The 21,100-nt window shown below is 47.5% G+C and overlaps 1 protein-coding gene and 1 pseudogene across 2 annotated transcripts; one reads left to right on the forward strand and one right to left on the reverse strand.

Moving 5' to 3' along the window:
- Nucleotides 1–1,300: 1,300 nt before the first annotated feature.
- LOC307054766 (septin-7-like) lies at nt 1,301–13,150 on the reverse strand (annotated as a pseudogene). The gene is made up of 4 exons: nt 13,077–13,150; nt 12,954–13,023; nt 1,655–2,820; nt 1,301–1,418 (listed from the first exon to the last, which is right to left on the reverse strand). The product of its transcript is annotated as a septin-7-like (transcript).
- A 201-nt stretch (nt 13,151–13,351) lies between these two features.
- LOC307054632 (splicing factor C9orf78) lies at nt 13,352–20,055 on the forward strand. The gene is made up of 9 exons (XM_079706432.1): nt 13,352–13,449; nt 13,796–13,855; nt 15,145–15,196; nt 15,336–15,406; nt 16,310–16,387; nt 16,969–17,166; nt 17,903–18,039; nt 18,146–18,244; nt 19,708–20,055. Exons 1-9 carry the CDS (start codon nt 13,367–13,369, stop codon nt 19,797–19,799), a joined length of 870 nt encoding a protein of 289 aa, XP_079562558.1. The 5' UTR covers nt 13,352–13,366; the 3' UTR covers nt 19,800–20,055.
- Nucleotides 20,056–21,100: the final 1,045 nt, after the last annotated feature.

Genomic DNA, 21,100 nt, shown 5'->3' on the forward strand with positions numbered 1-21,100 from the left:
ATAAGGGGTCTTCCCTGGTGGTGCAGTGGTTAAGAATCCTCCTGCCAATGCAGGGGACACGGGTTCAATCCCTGGTCCAGGAAGATCCCACGTGCCGTGAAGCAACTAAGCCCGTGCGCCACAACTACTGAGCCTGCGCTCTAGAGCCTGCAAGCCACAGCTACTGAGCTTGTGTGCCATAACTACTGAAGCCCGCGTGCCCTAGAGCCCGTGTGCCGCCACTACTGAAGCCCCCGCACCCTAGGGTCCGTGTGCCGCAACTACTGCAGCCCATACGCCTAGAGCCTGTGCTCCACAACAGAAGCCACTGCAATGAGAAGCCCACGCGCTGCAATGAAGAGTAGCCCCTGCTCGCCGCAACAAGAGAAAGCCCGCGTGCAGCAACGAAGGCCCAACACAGTCTAAATAAATAAATAATTCTTTTTTTTTTTTTTTTTTTTTTTTTTTTTTGCGGTACGCGGGCCTCTCACTATTGTGGCCTCTCCCGTTGCGGAGCACAGGCTCCGGACGCGCAGGCTCAACGGCCATGGCTCACGGGCCCAGCCGCTCCGCGGCATGTGGGATCTTCCCAGACCGGAGCACGAACCCGTGTCCCCTGCATCGGCAGGCGGACTCTCAACCACTGCGCCACCAGGGAAGCCCAATATAATTCTTTTCATAAAAAAATAAAATAAAATTTATAGGGAAAAGCAAAAGACCTAGAATAGCCAAAACAATTTTTGCAAAGAACAAAGTTGGAAGACTTATACCACTTGACTTAAGACTTTCTATAAAGCTACAGTAATCAAGTCAGTGTGGCATGGGCTCAAACACAGACATACAGCTCAAGGGAACACAGTAGAGAGTCTAGACCCACACATTTGTTGTCAATTGATTTCCAACAAAGGTATTGATATAATAATTATTATTATTTTTAAGTTTGGCTGTGCCAAGTCTTAGTTGTGGCGTGCAGACTTCCTAGCCGCAGCATGTAGACTCTTAGTTGTGGTGTGCGGACTTCTTAGCTGCGGCATGCAGACTCTTAGTTGTGGCATGTGGGATGTAGTTCCCTGACCAGGGATAGAACCTGCTCCCCCTGCATTGGGAGCGTGGAGTCTTACCCACTGGACCACGAGGGAAATCCCAAGGTACTGATATAATTCAATGGGCAAAAGATGGTCTTTTCAACAAATGGTACTGGAACAATGATATCCATATGGTAAAAAAAAAAAAGAACTTTAACCCCTACCCTACGTATCGTATACAAAAATTATTTAGAAATGAATCACAGACTTTATGTAATTGGTGGTCAGTAGAGGGTTTAAAAGATCTTCCCTTTCTTCTCATTCTTCTCCACGGTTCTCTAAGAGTTTGGTTGCTCGAAAGTACAGTCGAGCTTTCCAGTTTGCTTTCTCATCTTCAAATTGATGACATTTTTCCTCCAATTCTTTTTTTTTTTTTTTTTTTTTTTTTTTTTTTTTGCGGTACGCGGGCCTCTCACTGTTGTGGCCTCTCCCGTTGCGGAGCACAGGCTCTGGATGCGCAGGCTCAGCGGCCATGGCTCACGGGCCCAGCCGCTCCGCGGCATATGGGATCCTCCCAGACCGGGGCACGAACCCGTATCCCCTGCATCAGCAGGCGGACTCTCAACCACTGCGCCACCAGGGAGGCCCTCCTCCAATTCTTTGTGCAGTGCTTCCAAGTTCTTTTTCATTTGCTCATGGCGCCGCTGGAGCTCAGCTTCAGAGTCCTTCAGCTTTTGAACTTCTTCTTTGGCCTTCATCTCCAACGCCTGCTCCATCTCCAACTTCATCTTAGCTACACGCTCCCTTCTTTCTTCTTCCATTTGTGCCAGGGGGCTCTTAGGAAGCTGCCTTTTGTTCTGTTGTTATCAACTCCATTGTAAGTCACAGCTGCAGGTTTTCTGCTTCTGTAGTTCTCGTAGCGCACGTTACCAATAACATTTTTCAAGTCCTGCATGTGTGTTCTTGGCAACATATTTCTTAGAATTGTCAAATCCCAATGTTCACCACTTTTAGCTTCAGCAATACCCCAAGGATACCACCTTCCTCTGACCCTTTTGCCATTAACCTTGAGGACAGTACTGCTACCTTCCACAGCAAGAGGTAAACGGTCCTCCATGTTTTTAACAAGTTTTTCTTCTTCATCATCACCTGTTTCTGGAAATTCACGTATTTTAATTTTATAGTTTTGGGTTTCTTTCATCATCTGTTTTCTAAACCGTTGGCACTTCTGCGGTGTCAGCTTTGTCAGTAAGTGGGATAATACCCACTTTTTCATGCAAACACTTCATAAACTCGATATCCAATGGTTGAAGTCCATGTCTTGAAGGAGCAACGAAGTGTAAACAACACAGCATCTTGCTGTCCAGCGTCTAACGTCTGTTCACTCGAGATTCTGCACTTAGGTGGTCCTCACATGTGCTATCAATGCAGTCGGTAACAGGCTGTCAGCAGTTACTATGACCAACTGCATCTCCAAACCCCAGGGCATCAACTATTTTGGGCAGCAACTGAACACCACCTTCTTTGTAGAAAACTTTGGATTGTTCCACCTATACGGTCTTTTTTATTCTATGGAAGGACCTGGATGCTCTGGAGAATACAAATCCGTGAGTTGGTTAATGTAGAACCCTAAGTGTGAATTCAACCGCTCTCTTCACTGATTGCTGTATACTTGATGTGAGAGATCTGCAAACCCCACGGAGCCCTCAAGGTCCGTCTGCTGAGCCACCACGGTGCTGCGGCTGACCTCCCCTCCACCGCAGCCCCGGACCTCACCCTGACCCTCCCGTTGACCAACAGCCCCTCCAGGACCAGCCTGGGCACGGAACAGTCCACCAATTCTCCGGATCACAGACTTTAAACAAACAAATTACAACTCTGAAACTTCTAGAGGAAAAGACAGAGAAAATCTTGGCGACTTTGAAGCTGGCGAAGGTCTCAGGACACAAAAGGCATTAATCATAAAAGGAAACATTGATGAACTGGACTTTTTCAAAATTAAAACTTTTTCTTTTCAAAAGATGCTCTTAAGAAAATGAAAAGACAAGCTACAGGCTGGAAGAAAATGTTCACGAAACCTGTATCTGACAAATATCCAAAATATATAAAGAACTCTTACAACTCCCAAAAGGATAAATGGTCTAATTTTGTTAAACGGACAAATGATTAAACAGATGCTTCACCAAGTAAGAACGGCCAATGAGCCCATGAAAACACGCTCAACATCATCTGCCATCAGAGACATGCAAGTTAAAACCATGAGATAACATCTCACACACCCAAGAATATCTAAAACTAATAACCTACGTTACCAGCTGTTGCTGAATTTGTAAAGGAATTCTCATATATTCTGATAGGAATGTTAAGTGGTATAAAAAGCTTTGGAAAATAGTTTAACAGTTTCCTACAAAGTTAAGCTTATACTTATCATAGGATCCTGCAATTCCTCTCTTAGATATTTTCCCAGGAGAAATGAAAACATGCATCCACACAAAGACTTGTACACAGACACTCATAATAGCTTTATACATAATAGCCCAAAACTGGAAAGACCCTAAATGTCCAACAAACGGGGGACTGAAGCAAACTACTGGTATTTTCATATCATAGAATAATACATGGCATTAGAAAGACCTACTGATACACACAGCAACATGAATCAATTCCAGAAACATTAAACTGAGGGAAAGAAGTCAAAGAAACAAAAAGTACACATTACATGATTCTACTTTTATGAAATTTCAAAACAGACGAAACTAATCTGCAGTGATAGAAACTGGATCAGTAGTTGCCTGGGGCAGAAGGTAAGGCTACACTGCAAAGAGGCAAGAGAGAACTTTCTATGGTCTTGGAATGTTTTAGATGACATTATGCGAAATGAAATAAGCCGGACACAAAAGGACAAATACTGTACGACTCTCCCTATATGAGGTCCCTAGAGGAGTCAGATCCATAGAGACAGACAGTAGAATGATGGCTGTCATGGGTAGGGGGAATGGGGAGTTGATTTGTGGGTGCAGAGCTTCCGCTTGGGGAGATGGAAAAGTTCCGGAGATGGACGGTGGTGATGGTTGCACAACATTGTGAATATACTTAACGCCAGTGAACTGTACACTAAAAAATGATTAAGATGGTACATTTTATGTTATATGTGTTCTATTGACATTTTAAAACTAGAATAAAATATAATAACTTTTAAATAAGTTGCAGAAGAATACATATAGTATGACACCATTAAAAAATTTTTGAAAAAGCTGGGACGGGGTATAATGAAGTAAAATACTCAATGACCAGGAAAGACACTGGTCCCCACTGGTGCCCTGCCATGCTGCTCCATGTATCTCTCCCTCTCTCATCCTTCAGTTCTCAGCTTCACTGTCCCCTGACCAGGTCCCCTGGCCACCCTGCTGAAGGCAGTCCCACCCTACCCCACTACTCTCTTTTGAGAAAGGCCCTATGTCCATCCTGGCCCATACTTGGCATGCTCTATAATCATTTTGGTCATTTATCTTTTTTTTTTTTTTTGGCCACACTGTACAGCACGCAGGATCTTAGTTCCCATCCAGGGATTGAACCCGGGTCCCCTGCAGTGGAAGCGCAAAGTCCTAAACACTAGACTGCCGGGTTTTTTTGTTTTTTTGTCTAATTCCTATCTTTCCTCAAGAATGTGAGTCCCCTAGGGCAGGGATCTGTTTTATGCACTGTTGTATCCCAAATACCTAAAACGGCACCTGGAACACAGTAACTTCTCAGTAAATATTTGCTGAATGAATCGGAAGTCAAAAAGCCATACAGATGCAAACTATTATACATAGAATGGATAAATAAGGTCCTACTGTATAGCACAGAAACGATATTCAATATCCTGTAATAAACCATAATGGAAAAGGAAAAAAAAGTCAAAAAGTTATAGAACACTGTTATAGTAAAATTTCATTTTGGTAAAATAATTTTGTTTTTGCACATACAGAAAGGGTGCCCTCCTCATCTCTGGGAGGATGGAGTCAAGTGATTTTTTTTCCTCCTTTTTTGCTTGTCTGCATTTTCTGCAACGAATTTGTGTTGCTTTTGTAACATAGACCCTAATAGGTTACTTTTAAGCATAATTTTTAAAGTTTCGAAAATAAGGGCTTCCCTGGTGGCGCAGTGGTTGAGAGTCCGCCTGCCAATGCAGGGGACATGGGTTCGTGCCCCGGTCCGGGAAGATCCCACATGCCGCAGAGCGGCTGGGCCCGTGGGCCATGGCCGCTGGGCCTGCGCGTCCGGAGCCTGTGCTCCGCAACGGGAGAGGCCACAACAGTGAGAGGCCCGCGTACCGCAAAAAAAAAAAAAAAAGAAAAAAAATATTCGAAAATAAGAGGAGCATGTGGGGTTGCCCCTCTTGCGTCTGTCCTTGCTTCTCTGCAGACCCCTGAGAGCACCCTGGGGGAGGAGAACCTCATCCCTTGGAGCTCTCCAGGCCCACAGAGTGTGAACAGGACACTTGAGGGCCATTTCAGAGAGGGTCAGCAGCACCTGAGTGGACCCGGAAGCCCCAACAGAGGAAATGCCTCAGCCGCTACCTGGATGGCTTGAAAGTACAACTCTTCACCTTGTGACTCATTCAGAAGAAGATTTGCTCTTAATACCTTTGTTTTTGCCTCATTAACTTCTGTGCTGGATTAAAAATTTTCATCTTCTCCTACCTATCCTGCAAAGAGAAAATGGCGTTTTTGTTTGGTTTTAATGAAATTAATATTCACCTCCATAGAAGCTGGAAAACACAGACAAACATAAAATGAAATAAAAATCACCTGTAATCCTTCTATACAGAAAAAAACTTGGTTACTGCTTTGGCAAGTCTTTATTCATATGTATGAATATATAAATTTTAAAACTAAACCAGACTGTAACAGATATAGTTTGTATACAGATTTTTTTTTGGTTTATATTATATACGTTTCCCACATCACTAGACTTCTTTTCAACAACTTCTTTTTTTTTTTTTTTTTTTTTGCGGTACGCGGGCTTCTCACTGTTGTGGCCTCTCCCGCTGCGGAGCATAGGCTCCGGACGCGCAGGCTCAGCGGCCATGGCTCATGGGCCCAGCCGCTCCGCGGCATGTGGGATCTTCCCGGACCGGGGCACGAACCCGCGTCCCCTGCATTGGCAGGCGGACTCTCAACCACTGTGCCACCAGGGAAGCCCCATCAACAACTTCATTTCTAATGGCTGAATAACATTACACCACATACAATTTAAGCTCTACAATACCTTACTTAACCATTCTCCTACTGTTGGACACTTAGGGTATTTGTATGTGTGTGTATGTGTTTTGTTATTAGATATATGGCAGTGAGGAATATTTTAGAATATAAATCTTTGACTACATCTTTGACCACAGGAAAAATTACTGGGTCAAAATGTTTGTTTTGAAGGCACTAGATATACACTGACAAATTTTCCTCCAGAAAGATTATATAAATTTATCTGCCTCCCAACAGTGTATGAGCAACATAGAAAGTTTAAGGTTTACTAACATTAGTTAAAAGTTAATGGTTAAAAATCATTTTATACAAATAGACCCACAAACAGAAAACAAACTTATGGTTACCAAAGGGGAAATTAGGAGGCTGGGATTAACATACACACCCTATTATATAAAATAGATAACCAACAAGGACCTACTGTATAGCACAGGGAACTATACTCAGTATTTTGTAGTAACCTGTAAAGGAAAAGAATCTGAAAAAGAATACATATATATACATATATAAACACACCTATATATATATATACCTATATATACCTACATACACACATATATATACCTATGCACACCTATATACGTATGTATGTATAACTGAATCACTGTGCTATACACCTGAAACTAACACGACATTGTAAATCAACTCTACTTCAAGTTTTAAAAAATCAGTTTACATACAGGGAAATGTCAAGTGGTAGAACCAAAAACTTTGGGTGCTTAATATTCCATGCAGGACCTGAAACATCTGAAGTGCATGTGTCTGCAAGGATCATACTTTACTGATCCCAGCCGTCTAAAATTTTTCATTTTGTTTTTTCTTGGTCCCCAACCAACACTGACCGCCTTAGGGTGATGGGAAAGAAGCCAGGCCCAGGCCCTGCCCTCATGGGGCACAGAGTTCCCTGTTTCCACACCAGGGCACCTGTGTGCAGCCACAAAGGATGCTATAATTACTAACGGGAGCCACCTTCCACTGCGCTCTTACTACATGCCAGTTGCTCCACACCCGTCATCCCCGGAGTTGTCTGTAATCACACAAGGCAATTATGGAGACACCTAGCCCCGAGTTCGGTTCCTTGCTCTTGTCATTTGCAAGCTGTGTATCTTTAGCTAAATCACCCAACCCTCAGTTTCCTCATCCAGGAAAATGGGGACAAAGACAGCAACTAGGGTAACTGAGAGGATGAAGTGGGACAGTGCATGGGAAGGATTTAATGACTTCTGATCACCGGGACTTGCACGGCGCTCAGAGTTTGTATTTATCTGCACAGCAACAAAGTTCAAAAAATGCTTAGTACTATAAATTGTGTTACTGGCCATGTTTTATAGATCTGGAAACTGAGATTGGTAGGAACATAAGTCGCATGTCCTGCATTAGCTTTTCACTCAGGGCTCCATTGCCCAGGGCAGTGCAGGCCGACCAGCCCAGCCGAGAAATGTATAACGTCCACCAAGTGTGACACACAGCAGGTGACTAACGCAGTTCTGGCTCTCGGTGACCCTTTTAAAGATCCAAGCTCACCTCCTGGTGCTTCTGACATCAAAGTAAAGCCCTGAAAAGAGACCCAAGGGAACGGTGCAAATCCTTAAATAGGGTTCCTGTCCCAAGGCAGCCAGCACCTCTGTTTCTAGAAATTCCCTTTCTCAACACAGGCTGAGAAACTGTTCCAGAGAAGAGGCACTAAAAAGACTTGACAACGTTGGATCCTGGATCAACGGGGAAAAGGACATTAGTGGAACAACTGACACATTTGAATATGGACTACATATTAGATAACAGCATTTGTTATGGACCCAGTTGTGTCCCCCCACCAATTCATATGTTGAAGTCCTAACCTCCAGTACCTCAGAATGTAATCTTACTGTGAGATAAGGTCTTTTTTTTTTTTTTTTGTGGTACGCGGGCCTCTCACTGTCGTGGCCTCTCCCTTTGCGAAGCACAGGCTCTGGACGCGCAGGCTCAGCGGCCATGGCTCACGGGCCCAGCCACTCCACGGCATGTGGGATCTTCCCAGACCAGGGCACGAACCCGTGTCCCCTGCATCGGCAGGCGGACTCTCAACCACTGCGCCACCAAGGAAGCCCCTGGGAGATAAGGTCTTTAAAGAGGTAATTAAGTTCAGTGAGGTCTTTAGGGTGGGCCTTAATCCAACCTGACTGGTGTCCTTATAAGAGGAGGAAATTTGGATACACAAGGAGGAACCAAGGATGCACCCAGAGAAAAGACCATGTGAGGACACAGCAAGGAGGTCACTGCCTACAAGTCAGAGAGGCCTCAGAAGAAACCAAATCTGCTGACATCTTTATCTTGTTGTTTAAGCCACCCAGTCTGTGGACTTTACGGCAGCCCTGGGAAAGTGATATAGTATTATAACAATATCAGTGTTAAAGTTTCTGAAGATGAAAACCATTTTCTGGTTATGTATTACAGTGGCCTTGTTCTTAGATAATTCCTCCTGCAATATTTAGGGGCAAAGGGTCATGATATCTGCAACTTACTCTTAAATAGATCGGCAATAATGATTCTGGTGATAATGAGTGTATAAATATACAGACAGTAAACAGGGCAAACATATTAATAATCGGTGAATACAGGTGAAGGGTATAAATGGGATTTCATTTTATTATTCTTTTCGCTTTTCTATAAGTTTGATGTTTTTTAAAATAGACACTTTTGAAAGAGTCCTTTTAATTCACTTAAGGTGGGAGCAGGGAGGAGTCTTTCGGAAAAGGTAACCCTAACTCAACAGCAGAAGCTCGAGGGCCTACTCTGAGCTAGGCACGATGCCCGGCACTTCACTACACACTCTTGGGTAAGGACCGCTGTTTCTCATCTTATGGAGGAAGAACGGAGGCTCCGAGATGGGAAGCCACTTGCCTGAGGCCACAGAGCAAGGAAGCGGTGCAGTGGGAAGTGAGCCAGGTGGGGTCCGCCTTCACAGCCCTTCCCACCCTTCCCTCTGTGCAAATAAATGGAGTGCCCACGGCAGGCGTTTAATAAAGACTGAAAGGGAAAGATACCTGTGCTGCTGAGAGGCCTGGATGCAGGAATGGGCCCTCTTGAGAGCCACGGCTCCGCTGTGCTGTTGGAAATCACCGCCCCCCAGCCAGCGCCCGAGATGCCAGCCAGAGGGGTTGCGCCTCCACTACAGCGACCCCAGGGCACCTCTCCCTCCTGACCCACCAGACCCACCTCCTCTCTCAGGGACAAGAAAGCAGGAAGAAAGGAGGCAGGCCGGTAGGTCTGGCACTGAGCCCACCCGTTGCAGGCCCCGGATGAGACTTCCAAGATGCTTCATCCTGAATAAGGGCAGGCACGTTCCCCCTCCCCGGGGCCTGCACGGAGTGACGGGGAAAGTAACCCACCTCAACCTCGCGCAGGAGCGCAGGCAGTGAGGCAGCACATCTGGGCCTGGCAGAGCTGCTGCGACCAGGCCTCAGGTGCCCATTACTCATCATCACTTTCCTAGGGGTTCTGGCTACATCCTCCTGCCACCTAAGAGCCCAGTTCCTCAGGATGGGAAGGTGATGCTACCAAGCCCGCCCCCAACACAAGGAGCCCACCTGCCCTGATCCCCACCACACTGGCCACTCCACACCCCACACACCTGTGCCCACACCCCTCCATGCTGCCCTCCGCCCCACAGAACACGTACCTCTTCCCTCCCTCGTGCCTTCTCTCCAGTCTACTTCCAAGCAACCCCATTTTCCCCAAATCCCAGATACATCCCTTCCTTTAACCAGTCTTAATTCACCGAGTCCACCATCTTTCCGACTCTCAAAGCAGGACCCTTAAACCTCCTTCCCTGCCAAGCCCTGCCTGCCACCGCCCGGAGTGGCCCTGTGTACTGGAACGGGTACTACTAGACCTCACTAAGTCCTCACAACCACTCTGGAGGTCGGGCAACATTGAGAACTAAATCCATCTCCACCTCCATCACTAAAGGAGGAAAGACGGAGGCTCAGAGAGGCGAAGTGACTGGCAGGGGGCCACAGAGCTACCGAGCAGCTGAGCCAGGATTCAAACCCAGGACTGCCTGCCCCAAAGTCAGTGCTCTGAACTGCCGGCTCTATCAGCTCCCAAATAGCCCTGGACAGACTGGAGCGGGGATGACCTCTACATGCTTGAACCCACACCCCCACACCCGCAGAGTAGCTTCCCCTGGCCTCCCTCACGAATACCTCTTCTGAGTCATTCTTCACCCAGCATTTTTCTGCTCAACTTAAATTCCTTAAGTTTAGGATAACATCTCTTCATGGCCCAAAACCTGGTACTGCACTTTGTTCCAGGATCCAAAAGAGTCTGTTAATGGGGTTTGTGGCTGCCCCACGCTGGCAGTCCCTGGGGCTTGACAGGCGGGAGGCAGTGACTGGCCACGGTCACTGAGAAGCTGCAAACCCTGGAGTAGGTCTAAGCAGAAACTCAGACTAGGACCCCTAAAACCACCAAGCAGGAAAGGATCAGAGAGGTTCGTGCCAAGGTCACACAGCCAGTAAACGGCACAGCAGGGACTCTGGTGGGGAAACTGGCTCAGAGAAGGGAAGTTTCCTGGCCAGACTCACACAGCAAGCTGGCAGAACTGGGACTTGAACCCAGGGCCTATAATTCAGTCCACTGCTTTGTCATGTTACCCACCAAACCGCAAACCAGAACACCAACTTAAATTAGCAAGTCAACCCTCCCTCCCACCCCTGATTCCCTTGCCTTGCTCTATTTTTTTCTATTTCCATGGCATCACCTTGTAACATACTTACATACTTATCATGTTATCAGAACATAAAGTCCACTAGTTCAGGGGTCTTTAGTCTCTTTTGCTCCCTGATGTTTTTCAAGCACCTAAAACAGTGCCTGCTCCATATACTGAAAGCTCAGTAAATAGCTGCTGAATAAGTAAACCAGTCTAACATTCACTGAATACGTACTATGGCCAGGCTGTGAACTGCAATCATTTTGCTGGATCCCAAAGACATTAATGCTCACTGACACAAGCCCACATTTCACCTGGCTCCAGAAAGGAGCCAGCACACTAACCCAAACTCAAGCCAAACCTGGACATTTCCTTCAGGAACCAAGCTCTCAAACCAAACTAAGACATGGTCTATCTCTGAACTGAAGAGAACCCAGATTTCCCACAGGCTCCCTCTGAGAAGCAGTTTCATCCCATCCCCAAAAAGGTCCAGCAAAACTCAGAGGATCTGCAGCCCCTCGGCCCAGCCACACGCTGCCAGATTCACAGCTGCCACTTATCAGCATTACTTTTGCTAAACAAGTCTCAATTAGATCTGCTACAGCCCAGGAGGTTATCAGTGGGCACTCTGGTCTTGGCCAGCGGGGACAGTGCATCTGTACCAGATGGTCCTCCCTGGGATGTCAGATGAGGAGGATCCGGAAATGTCCTTGGCCTTGTGGCCCTCTCCTCAGTGCTGTCCAGTACCCCCGGTAGGAGAGCTGCTGGGAGGGCAAAATTGCAGCCAACTCTGAGAGCGTGAGAGCTGCAGATGTCAACTCCCTGGGTTCCTGCAGCAATTCCCAAGGAGCCTCTCCTTCAGCCACCACGGACAAGGTGCCCAGTGATTCCATGTGCATCTGGGTTTGGCTGAACCAGGCTGCAGAGGGCAAGACTTGGAGGCTTTTAAACTATGGCTTTTCGTCAAAGCCAAAAGGCTGTTCCAACAAGTCCTGAGTCTACTATTTGTCTCAGTCCAAGGAAGAGAACAACAACCTCCAAGGAGACTGTTCCAGAGAAAAGTAAGGCATTCCAGAAATGCTGCCCTGCTTCAGAATGGTCTTCTGGAACAGGGAACCTGCAGTAAACACTTACTGAACTCTTATGTGCACAAGGAGCAGCAGAAGTAGGCCTGTGACTGATGCCTGCTCCACCTTCCAGCTGTGTTACCTGAGGCACATACTGCCTCTCTGAGCCTTGGTGTCTTCATTTGCAAAATGAAAAACAGTAACTGAATCTACTTCCTAGGACTGTTGGATGAGTTCAATGAAATAATGCTGAGTCCAGTGCCAGCCACATAAGAAGTGCTTAATAACAGGTAGTTCTTGCAAAGGAAAGGACAGGCAGTATATTGAGAAAAGAAAAACTAATAAGGGCTTTCTAGACGTCCCGTAAGCCATTATTTATGCATTTAGGTATATCCTAAGCGTTTGTTGATGCCTGTTTTTTCAAATAAACTTAATCCTCACAGCATCCTCGGGTAGAAGGGGCGGAGGCCGGAGAGACAGTCCTCGTGACAAAGGACGAAAACAAGGCCCCCGAAGGTCCCGGGAAGCGGCCAGCAAGCACCCTCTACCCTCAAACCCTCCCGGGTGGATTCAAAACACCAGACGCGACTCTCCTCGGGGAGAAGTGGCTGGAAGTGATCATTAGTGGGGCAGTCGGGGCTGGGACTTTAATTCATCACCGCTAAGAAGTGGTCATCTTTTGTCCCTAAAGAAAAAAGTGCCCGTCAGGGCCCAGACCCCGGGGAAATACAAGTCAGCGCTCCGAGACGCCACACGCGTGCCTTAAACGCTGGGTCAGGCCCAGGCAGAAATAAAAGAGATAGCGGCCCCTGTTCCGGAGAAGCAACGAGCCCCTGGGGGCTCGAAGTGGGCTGCTGGGCCCCGAGAGGATCCCCTGGGCGCCGGCCGGAGGAGGGGACAGGGCGGTGGCGGCCAGGGTTGGGGGGGGGTCCCAGGCTCAGCTCACCTGGCCGCGGCGTTCTGCGTACCAGGCAGGGCCAGGCCCCCGCCGGCCCGTAGCTGGACTGGGCTCGCCCCTGTTCGGAGAGACCCGGCCCCCTAAAGCAGCTGGCTGCGGCCCGGAACTCACCTGCCGTAGCAACCGCGCCACCTCCGCCTGTCAGTCAAGCGTGCCTTCCGCGGCTCGGCGCAGCGCAGGGTCATGAGGTCCGGCCGGCCGCGCCCCGCCTCCTCCCCCTCGGCTGCCCAATCGGGAGAGGCCGACGCCGGTGGTAGGGGCGTGGTCAGATGAACGGTGCGGGCCGCGGGCGGGGCCTGAGGGCTTGGGGGGCCGGCACTCTGATCTCACTGCTGAGCGCCGGAAGTATCCTAGATCTCAGCGCAGGGGCTCGGCGGCTAGACCGTGGGGTTGGCGCGAGTATGCCGGTCACCGGGAAGGCTTTCCGCCGGCGCCGGGCCGATTCGGAGTCGGAGGAAGATGAGCAGGACTCAGAGGAAGTTCGGTGCGTTTGGGGCGGGCTTCCACGGGGCAGGAAGAGAGAGGCAGCCTAGGGGGACTCACCACCGGCCAGGCACCTTGTTGACAACATTGCTAATTATGAGCCGGGTTGTTATCCCCTTCTGTGAAGAAATTGAGGCCCCTAGGGATGAGACCGCCGCCCCAGGGTCTCATGGTTGGGAGAGGTGCCCCTGGCATGCGCAGCGGTTCTGACTCCCGTTGGTGGGTCCAGACGCAGAGTCACCCTCTGGACCACTGCGGGCAGGCAGCGAGGCAGGGATGTCCTTCGAAGCTGCCTTTTGACTCTGAGTTCCGTGGAGGGTCTCTCATCCTGTGCATTGCCTTTTTAGATTAAAACTGGAAGAGACCCGAGAGGTGCAGAACTTGAGGAAGAGGCCCAACGGGGTGAGGTGGGTACTGCGTGGGGGAGAGGACCCGGAAGAGGAGGGGATGACCGAGACACCACCTACCCCGACTCCCCCATCCCCACCCGGTCGCTGTCACAAATACCTCCTCAGACATAGCCCCTTCTCTTGACACACTTTACACCTTGTACTGCCTGGGGAGGGGTCCAAGCGTTTTTTGCAGATGTTTAACCAGGACATGCCCCGAGCCTTGTGATCTTGAAGTTTGCTCCAGAGGTACAGAAACAGGTCATTGATCAGTGTTTTTATTGTCAAATGCACACTGTGATTAATTGTGAAATGCACACTGATCGTTAAGAGTTTGGGAAAATTTAGAAAAGTATAATCATGAAAATAAACAGTACCCATAATTCTCCCATACAGAGGTGATCAGTGTTAACATTTAATGTTCTTTTCCTGTCTGTTTGCTCTCTTTTTTGTAAAGACGATGAGCAGCTTTACTTTTATTCTGTTCTTCTTCGGTAGTCCCCTCTTATCCACGGGGGCTATGTTCTGAGACCCCCAGTGGATACCTGAAGCCTGGGTAGTACTGAACCTTATGTAGATTATTTTTTCCTATACTGATGGGTGGGTAGTATATACAGTGTGGACACTCAGGGCAAAGGGATGATTCACCTCCTCTGTGGGACGGGGCAGGATGGCAGAGATTCATCACACCATTCAGAACAGCTGGTAATTTAAAACTTATGAATTTTTTATTTCTGGAATTTTCCATTTAATATTTTTGGACTGCAGATAACTGACACTGTGGAAAGTGAAACCACAGATAAAGGGGGACTACTGTACCTTCAACTTATGATATTGTGGGCATTCAACCACATTGTGGGTAATTTTTCCAAAAACCTTTTTAATATCTGCATAATATTCTATCAGATGTACATATCATAATTTAACTTACCTCTTAGTTTGGGACCTGTAGATCATTTTTTTAAATTTCACCATCAAATAAGGCTGCAATAGTATTTTCCTGCATTTGTCTTTAGCTTCATTTTCCCTGAAGGCATAATCTTAGAAATGAGTTTTCTAAGCCAAGATAATGCTAAATGACTTTACAGGAAAATATACCACTGACATCACCACTACCCCCACCTCCAGCATCTAGAGTGTTTCTTGGACCCTGTTATTCTTGTAGGCTTTTCCAGCCGACTTCAGTGTTCACCCCGCAAATCTCACCCTTGCCCTAATGTTGCAGCCTACAGATTTCCTAAATGTTTCTCCTTATCTCTGAATTGTGCCCTTTCTCTCTCTCTCCCCCACTTTTTGGCTTTTCTTAGTGCTGTAGCCCTGCTGGTGGGAGAGAAGGTACAAGAAGAGACCACTCTAGTGGTGAGTTGTGGGGTCCTCCCTGGGCAGTGGGAAGATGTGGCTGCTCTTCAGTGGATGATTGTGTTTTCTTAAAAGAAAAAAAAAAATTCCACTGCAAGTTATATAGATGCTTCTTCTCAGCTGTGTTTGCTGTCTGCAGGATGATCCCTTTCAGATGAAGACAGGCGGGATGGTGGACATGAAGAAACTAAAGGAAAGGGGCAAAGATAAGTAAGTGCAAAACTGGCTGAGAGGCAAATTCACCTGCAGCCCCTGCCTGGGTCTGTGTTCCCCCAGGGAGCTGGGTCCTGCCACAGCTTTAATGAGACATCTTGGAGTACCCTTTGTGCTTTGTAAACGGTATGTTGTTTAAAAACAAAGAAAACAAAAACTCTTCAAAAGTTAACTTAGAGTGATGCGGGTAGGCACCTCTTGTAAAGATGCATTGTATATTGCCTTTTTAAAAAAAATTTATTTATTTATCCTTGGTTGCGTTGGGTCTTCGCTGCTGCACGTGGGCTTCCTCTAGTTGCAGCGAGCGGGGGCCACTCCTCGTTGTGGTGCGTGGGCTTCTCATTGCAGTGGCCTCTCCCATTGCGGAGCACAGGCTCCAGGCACGTGGGCTTCAGTAGTTGTGGCGCACGGGCTCAGTAGTTGTGGCTCGCGGGCTCTAGAGCGCAGGCTCAGCAGCTGTGGCGCACGGGTTTAGTTGCTCCGCGGTATGTGGGACCCTCCCAGACCAGGCCTCGAACCCATGTCCCCTGCACTGGCAGGCGGACTCCCAACCACTGCACCACCTGGGAAGCCGCTATATATTGTCTTTCAAACCCATGTGGAAGTTGTTTTTCTTTTTTGAGGAAAACATAGAAACAATTACAAAAATAATACAAACAATACAAAAGTGAAATATAAACGAATCTACTCATTCCCCCGAGGTATCTCCAGAGGCCGTCAGGGTGCTTGCATACATTCCTAGAGTTCCTTCGATTTACATATCATATATATGTATATATTTTTTGACCGTAAACAGGATGTTGTACATTTCGTTGCATACTTGTTTTATTCATGTAACATCACACTCAGCCTCATTTAGCTGTGACTCTAAGGCTCTGCTTCACTGTTCTCTCTTTTTAGGATCAGTGAAGAGGAAGACCTCCATCTGGGGACGTCATTTTCTGCAGAAACCAACCGAAGGGACGAGGATGCTGACATGTAGGTGTCAGTCTGTTCATCAGTAAGAGATTGGGGGAGGGCTCCAGCCAGACAGAGTCCAAGATATTCTGTCACAGATGACATTTCTAGACTCACCCAGAGACAGCAAATCGGCCCCTCTTGCGCCCCTGCCTCCCCTTTCCCCACCGCCTGAGGCTTGAGAACTTTGAAAAATTCAAAAATTCTTTAAAAGTGTGGTTCTTGGAATTTTAGATTCCTTGACTAGTAATGTTCCATCCCCCCAAAATTGCAGGGATAAACAATGGACTTGCCTATTTTTCATTTTGCCAACAAGGCTGTTAAACAAACTACCATCTACCATTATCTTTTTGTCTTCGAAGAACCTTACACATGGTGTGGTAGGACAGAATCTCATAATATGTAGGTTGGTGCTTTAAGTTGAAAAATTTTAGCTTGATTTAAAAACTCAAGTTATTTTTATTTTTCTCCTTCTCCATGAAACGATGGCAACTTCATCATCAGCCATCATGGCTCCGTGAGCCAGTGCTGGGGACCATTTAAAAGACACCCGTTGTGAGCCTTCTTGCCCCTTTTTGAGGCCTTTGGGTATCTCATTTCAGGATGAAGTACATTGAGACGGAGCTGAAGAAGCGGAAAGGGATCGTGGAACACGAGGAACAGAAAGTTAAGCCAAAGAATGCAGAGGACTGCCTTTACGAACTGCCGGAAAACATCCGGGTTTCCTCAGCAAAGAAGACTGAGGAGATGCTGTCCAACCAGATGCTGAGCGGCATCCCGGAGGTGGACCTCGGCATCGAGTGCGTTTCAGACCCACGGTCATGCCTCTCTCCCGCCCCTAGGCAGAAAAGACGAGCTCTCTGTTTTCCAGTTAAAAGTTAAGGGACTGTTTCTTAACCTGTCTCCTTGGACACCCACAGATATAAACTGTCTTCTGTGGCAGACTGACATGGTTGTTGCCCGGAGTTTCTCTGGAGGGTTGGTCAGAAGTAGTTAAAGAGACAAGGGACTCTGCCTGCCGAAAACAAGAATGTTTTTATTTAGCCTTTGTTCACAGCTCTTCAGCTCTTCTATTCAGGTCCTTGTATTCTTCTGCTTTATTCTAGCAGGAGCAATGATAAAGGCTCACCCACCCCGTGATCTGTCTTTCACTTTTACTACAAAGCATCTGCTCCAAAAGGGGATTTTTATGGAGGAAATACAGTGGTCATAATCATCTTCGGGTGTGGTAGGAAGTTGGGAGACTTCTGGGTTCTCGCTTCCTTTTTGGCCTTACTAGCTTTGAGCCTTAGTCAGTTCACCTGACCTCCAGCTCAATTTCCTCTTGATCAGAAGAGAGTAACTCCTGCATCTCTGATGCTGGGAGAGCTCCGTGACAGTCTGACCGCAGGGGAGTTGGTAAATTGTAGAGAGCTGTGCGCCAAGAAAGATGACGTCCTTATGCAGTCGGGGGGGCTGCCAGCCCCCTTAGTCAGTTCCGTCTGAGGGCCAGAGGTGTGACGATCTCACTGTGGTGTGGCTCCTTTCTCCCCGTAGTGCTAAAATAAAAAATATCATTTCCACGGAGGATGCCAAGGCCCGTCTGCTGGCAGAGCAGCAGAACAAGAAGAAAGACAGCGAGACATCCTTCGTGCCCACCAACATGGCTGTGAATTATGTGCAGCACAACCGATGTAAGTGTCGTGTCTCTGGGGAAGCAGCTCCAGCCCACGCCACTGGGTCGAGGTCCCTGGGTTCCCAAAGTCTGTCTGACCCGTCCCCTGGTCTCTTTTGGTCCAGTTTATCACGAGGAGCTCAATGCGCCCATACGGAGAAACAAAGAAGAGCCCAAAGCCCGACCGTTAAGAGTGGGTGACACAGAGAAGCCGGAGCCTGAGCGTGAGTACAGCAGAGGCCTCGGGTCGCCTGGCGTGACCGTTGCCCAGGGCCCGTGGAGGTGGGGAGGGACTCGGCAGGGGCGGCGCTTGGGCTTTGGGGTCAGGGCATCTGGGTTCTAGTCCATTTTCTGGACCATGGTCACGTGCCTTCCCCTTTCCAAGCCTCAGTTTCTTTACCTCTAAGATGGGGATAGTAATCAAACTTACCACTTGGGGTTGCTCTAAGGATTCACTGGGCTGTCAAATATAATAGAAACTCAAAAAATTAGAAAATTTCAATAAGCAAAAGTAAATTAAAAGTTAATCATAATTTCACCACCCAAAGACGGCCCCTGTTAACATTTTTATATATTGTTATCCCTCAGTGTCCGTGGGGGACTGGTTCCTGGACCCGCTGCAGACACCAAAATCTGTGGATGCTCAAGTCCCACAGTCAGCCCTCTGTATCCATGGATGCGGAACACAGGGATACCAAGGGCTGACTGTGTATAACCTTGCCCACTTTTAAAAAATATACAGATGCTGTATACATACTTAATAGGATCTCACAGCTTTTTAGTGTGCTCTGCCTGTCTCTCCATGACAGTAAATACATTTTCCCTTTCAATGGCCATATCACGTTCTGCTGTATAGATAGATGTCCTATAGTCTAACCATTTCCCTCTGGCGGGACACTTAGGTTGTTTCCCATTTTTCCCTATTTAATGATGATCATTCTTGCCCATGTCATGTCCTTAAGCTGCCTTCTGAGAACTCACCAAATGATCCTAATTTGTTCTCCCGCCAGCAGCATCCAGCAGTGCCCCTTTCCCACGTGCTCACCAGCACCAGGCGGTGCCATCTTTCTCATCAACAATGGGATGATTCTAAGGAAATGCTAAATTTGCTGAGGCTTCTGAAAATCCAGCCTGTTGCTCTGTTTCTTCCTTCCTACTTGAGAAATTATTTTCTGTAACACCTCAGCTGTGTAGTCTTTGATTCCCAAAGAGCTTCCTATTATTAATACCTAGGAAGCAGGGACTTTGGAGGCACCAGACTTGGGTTCAACTCAGCCCACCTTCACTTCCTGAGTGACCTTGAGCAAATCAGCTAACCTCTCTGAGCAGAGATGGTAACATGCCCCTGCTAGGATTGCCGGGTGGGTGAAAGGAAGTCTTGTCTAAAAAGATTTAGTGCCACGCCTGGTATGTTGTCAAGCTCTCAATGAAGCGTAGCTACTGCTGTTCACCTGGTCTAACATTGAAGTCAGCATGTTTTGGCTGGCACCTGACTCCACCGTGTTTATTGCTATTCACCCAAAAACACTTACTTACTTACTGAGGCCCTACTATGTTCCTGTTCACTAGAGTAGGCACTGGGGCTCCTGTAGGGAGTGAGACAGGCATGGTCGTCCTTGCCTACGTGGAGCTAAGCCTGTTGTTGGCTTCCAGCATGGCAAACAGCTTTTCCTCTTTTCCTTCTCAGGGTCCCCTCCCAACCGCAAGCGTCCTGCTAACGAGAAGGCCACGGATGACTATCACTACGAGAAGTTCAAGAAGATGAACAGGCGGTACTGAGGGAGGCTAAAGGGGAGAGGTGCAAAGTGGGATGTAAACAGTGTCGTTCACTCCCTTTATCCCCCTGATAAAAGGCTTCCTGGACAGAAGCCTGCTCATTGGCTAGCAGACAGTTCCCAAAACAGACTCTATCAGTCCTGCTGCTTACCTGCTGGCTTTTTCAGGCACTGAATTTGTACCTTTTGAAACAATGTGTAGTTTTCCTATTTGGGGACAAACTCTATTCTTGAGAGCATTATTAAATCTCGTTTGTAAATATGTTGGCTTTCTCCTAATATTTGCCCTGGGTCAGGAGGAAACAGTTGTGTGTTTCAGGGTGAGATAATACCCTTTAGATTGTGGTTTTATTATTATTATATATGCAATCATGTCTCCTATTTTCAAGTATCTGGAGTGGGGTTCAGAAATGCATCCGTCACTGTTTATGGTGGATCCAGCTGACAGCAGAAAAATCTAGGTTGAGATCAAAGGGACACTGGTATTTTCTGACTTTTACAAAGTTATCTGTTTCTTTTCATTATGAAAGAAAAAACAATTTCTATCACTTTTAGCACTTAAGTATTAAATATGAAATGGACCCAGCCTTATTGTTTGTACTGCGTCTTCTTATACCAACGCTAGGTAATGTGTTCAGAGTCTGGGGGTTGGGCAGCTCAAAAGCAGAATTCAGTCACTGAGAGGGGTTTTCTCATTTAGTTTAAAAGAGGTGGACAGGCTCCAGCCTCTGAGCTGTCAGGTATGGCCCACCTGTGCCATTTTTCCTGAGATAGTTACACAGGTTGTGACGAGGAAAGAACAGGTCGGTTGACTCCTGGGCTGATTTAAAGCAGATACTGTGTGATTAGAGAGGTGTGGCTTTGGAGTCAGATCCGAGCCCTGCTCACAGCTTCCTTAAGTCGTTGGACAAATCCGTTTGCCTCGGAGCCTCAGTTTTCTCATCTGTAAACTAGATTTTCTTCTAGCTTTTTTTCCCCTTCACTCGAATGAATGCAAGTTCACTGAAGGCAGGAATCACGTGTGCCTCATTTTTTTCTTGAATCCCCAGGATCGAGTCCATAGGCGATCCTCAAAATTATGAATGAATGAGGCTTCCCTGGTGGCGCAGTGGTTGAGAGTCCGCCTGCCGATGCAGGGGACACGGGTTTGTGCCCCGGTCCGGGAAGATCCCACATGCCGCGGAGCAGCTAGGCCCGTGAGCCATGGCTGCTGAGCCTGCGCGTCCGGAGCCTGTGCTCCGCAATGAGAGAGGCCACAACAGTGAGAGGCCCGCGTACCGCAAAAAAAAAAAAAAAAATTATGAA

This window comes from Hyperoodon ampullatus, assembly GCF_949752795.1.
Source record: "Hyperoodon ampullatus genome assembly, chromosome: 6".
In the NCBI taxonomy this organism is placed as follows: domain Eukaryota; kingdom Metazoa; phylum Chordata; class Mammalia; order Artiodactyla; family Ziphiidae; genus Hyperoodon; species Hyperoodon ampullatus.